Source organism: Alligator sinensis, unplaced genomic scaffold, assembly GCF_000455745.1.
Source record: "Alligator sinensis unplaced genomic scaffold, ASM45574v1 scaffold170_1, whole genome shotgun sequence".
NCBI lineage: Eukaryota > Metazoa > Chordata > Crocodylia > Alligatoridae > Alligator > Alligator sinensis.
In genome coordinates, this window is record NW_005841863.1 from 1,256,357 (window position 1) to 1,259,923 (window position 3,567).

General features: G+C 43.3%; 1 protein-coding gene across 1 annotated transcript in view; it reads left to right on the forward strand.

Moving 5' to 3' along the window:
- Nucleotides 1-8: 8 nt before the first annotated feature.
- Nucleotides 9-3,567, forward strand: part of CCNE1 (cyclin E1) — a gene marked incomplete at its 5' end in the record, with an annotated part of 13,947 nt that continues 10,388 nt past the window's right edge. The window contains 2 exon segments of the mRNA XM_006016619.3: nt 9-134; nt 259-327. Coding sequence (XP_006016681.2) covers nt 9-134; nt 259-327 — 195 coding nt within the window.

Here is a 3,567-nt window from a genome sequence, read left to right on the forward strand (position 1 = left end):
CCCCCCCCCGCGCCCCCTGCCCCCCCCCCGCCTCTCTCGGCAGTGCCGGCTCGGGGGAGAAGGTCCCCGCCAAGGCCCAGGCTGCTGCCGACGCTGCCATGCGAGCCCGGAAGAGGAAAGCCGACGTGGGCACGGTGAGTGCAGGCTGGGGCAGGTGAAGCGGGGCTCCTGGCTCCTGGGGCCCTGCTTGGCCAGGTGCGGTGCCCCTCGCCCCTTAGCACGCGCTTGTCTTCTTTCCCCCCTTCCTTTCTCCTCTAGTTCTTGCAGGATCCCGATGATGAAATGGCCAAAGTGGAAACGGGCAAGAAAAAGCAGTGCGGCAACCAGGTAACCGACCCGGCTCGGGATTTGGGGGGAGTAAGGCCGCTGTGATGTTTTTCCTTGTTTCGGCAAGGTGATGCCCATGGCAGCGCCGACTGGTCCCACTCCCACCCGGGCCACTTACAAAAATACACACGAAATGGGGAAAACTCCTTATAATTTTACACGCTGTTTTCTTAGATCCTTTGCCGCCACGGAATAGATGAGACCCGTGTTGGTCAAACCAAAGTAGGGTTACCAGACGTCCTGGGTTTGTACGCTTTTTTTTTTTTTTAATGTCTAAAGGTCTGATCTTGCATTGAGCTCTGCACGGGTGCACAAAGGTCCTTCATCTCTGTACAAATGTGCATGGCGGGATTGGAGACTCGAAGACAGATGTCGCACGTAACTGTCGCTTAGCGTGGATCTGACTGGAATCGCCCTTTTCAGATGTGAATTTATGGGGGGAAGGGTATGCTTTCATCATCCCTGCCCCCATTTGTTCTCGCCTTAGCAAGCACTGTTGTCAAAATGCCAGAAATTAAAAGGTGCAGAGTTAAAATTTGGAAATCCACGTGCTGTACACCAATGCATGTATAATGCAGGGGGGGAAGTGCTGCATCTAGAGTTTCTCTAGGTGGGGTGGTGTAGAGTAGTTTCTATTGGAGCACTTGAGGCTCTGAGATGGGGCCAATAGGCAAATGTTAGGAGGGAGGAGATGTCACATAACAGGCATAGTCAGCTTTCTGAAACTCCTCTGTGACTATTAAGGTATCTTAATTTTGAGATTAAAACCCCAGACACTCTACGTTGTGTGTTTGTTGCAAACTCGGCTTCCACTTGTTTTTGTTCCACAAACTTGGGGTTCTGTCAGTTGCTGCCCCGCACTTTTTATATGTAGTATAAGATATGTGAGAGTTTTTAACTGTCTTTGTGAACTTGGGCACCTTTGGAAATGGATGCAGAATAAATTTGACTGAGGCACAGAGAAATACAATACATAGACCTCATACAGAGCCTTCGTTGTTAGGGCTTGAGCCAATTAGTGTGCGCAAAGGGTGATATTTAAGCTGCAAAAGTCATGATTTGGGGAATACAGCCCCTATTCATTCAGTATGTAGGGCTATGCATAATGTGGTACAGCTAACCAGAAGTGGCAGCTGGAAGTTTGAAGACTGAAGCGCTACCATAACAGATGGGCATCATTGTTTGGAATGGCCTCTGCTCGTTGCAACTGTGTATACTAGTTATCAGTCAACATATTAAGTAGGGCTCAAATGGTAAACATTTAATGAGAGGATCTAGTCTTCCCTTCTGTCTCTTTATGCAATATATTAAACTAATTTCTCACTTCTGACAAGGGGGCTATTTATCTTCACCACAATTCCATCTTCCCTAAAGTGGTGTTTTTTGTTTTGGGGTTTTTTTTGTGAATAACTTTCTACTAAAATTCTTAATGCGAACTACGATATTTACCATCTTCCCCGAAATGACAATGGAAAGAAAAACTTGAAACATGTTTAGCAAGGAGGCCTACAATAACTCTCTTCTTAAGTTCCAGAACTAGGTATAGCTTTACGGTGTATATTGGATTCGGTCTATGTTGGCGCGATCTGTGAAACAATTGGCATATGGGAACACAGCTACAGTCCCAGAGTGTAAATTAAAATATAATTTCTGGTAAAGCCTCATGGCACTGAGGAGAATTAAGTTCTGCAACTCTCTGTTTTATAGATAAAAATGGGTACCTCTTCCCATTTAAAGAAGATCCTTTGTTGTAACAAAGTATCCAGATTGTTGTGGATCTGTAAAATGATGAAGCTAACATTTGGCTGCACAGCAGCAGCTCTTCAGTCTGTGGTGTGACACAAGCTATTCTCTGATATAAATTGCCATGGGCCACTAATGAGAATATGTATGCCATTTCAACAGTAGCATAGCAGGCTTGTGTGATATCTAGAAAGAAAGCAAGATGGTATGTAGCAATGGTATAACTAACTCTAATGTGCTGCGCTGGATTTATAGCCTCTTGCAAGTACCACGTGACATTCACATTAAACGGTTAGGCTCTGTTTTGCTCCATGTATAAAGTAGCACTGTCACATCGCACTTATGGCGTGTTCATGTTCAATTCATTAGTTGGTTTCTGTTGAACATAAGGCCCAGGCTTTTAATTAGGAAGCTGTTACCCTTTATGGGATGAAAGGGTGGTTATATCATCAGGCTGGTAGAAGCGGAATTCTGCATTTCATTTTGAAGATAACTGGTACTGTTGTAATTCTCTTGGCATTTCCCAAATGGATCGTGGTCACTAACTTGTGTACAGGTATGTTTCCAACATTTGTTGTGAAACACAGCTCCTCTAAACAACTATTTATTGTTTTTACATATCTTAATAAAGAATGATTTGGGTGAGTTTAGTAACCCACAGAATCCTTTGTAAATCATGTAGCCTACTGAATTTTAGGGTAAGGAATTGAAACTAGAGCTGCTCAGAAACTTTTCAAGGAAACTTCCTTTGGAAAAGGGTAACTACTTGAAGTGGAATAAGACAAACCAGTTTATAACACTTTTGGAAGAGTTAAAAAGTCAATGAAATATTCCATTTCAACATACCTTCAATACAGGATTCTCTCCGAGTTCTTAATTTAGGATAAAAAGACCAAATATCTTCAGGCTCACAAATCTAAGGTTTTTAAGCTTATCCTTATTTGGGACAGGAAAACTCGAAATTATTGGAAAATATAGGATGGAAAGATGGTTTCTTATCTAGCTCTGATTGAAACCTTAAGCCCCAGTAGTCCTTCTCTTTCATCTTCCACTCCTTTCCTTATTTCCCCCCCCCCCTTTAATTTTTTTCTTCCCTTCTTGATCTGGATATTGTAGAACTGCTTTGTGAGGCTTTCTTGTAGCATAACACTTCAACAAGATCTGTCATTATTTGCAAGCATATTGCAAAAAATATATTAAGCTTTTAGTTTTATGGACTGGCTGCCAGCTGTTGGGTTTTTGTGGTTTGTTTGGTGGGTTTTTTTCCTTCTGGCAGAGCAGGGGAAAAGGGTCTATTTGTATCTCTTCTGCAGTCTCCAACCTGCATCCCTGTTCTTGCGTCTTTCAGTTCTGAGTAGGACGATGCTTTAGTTTGTAATTGGAGCTGGCCATATTTGCTTGGTTAGTCTTGTCATTCCTCACCTACTTCTAACTGTTCTTCCAGCCATGCTGTTAAGTTTCTTTTAAATGGGGGGGGGGGGGGGGGTGGTTTTTTTT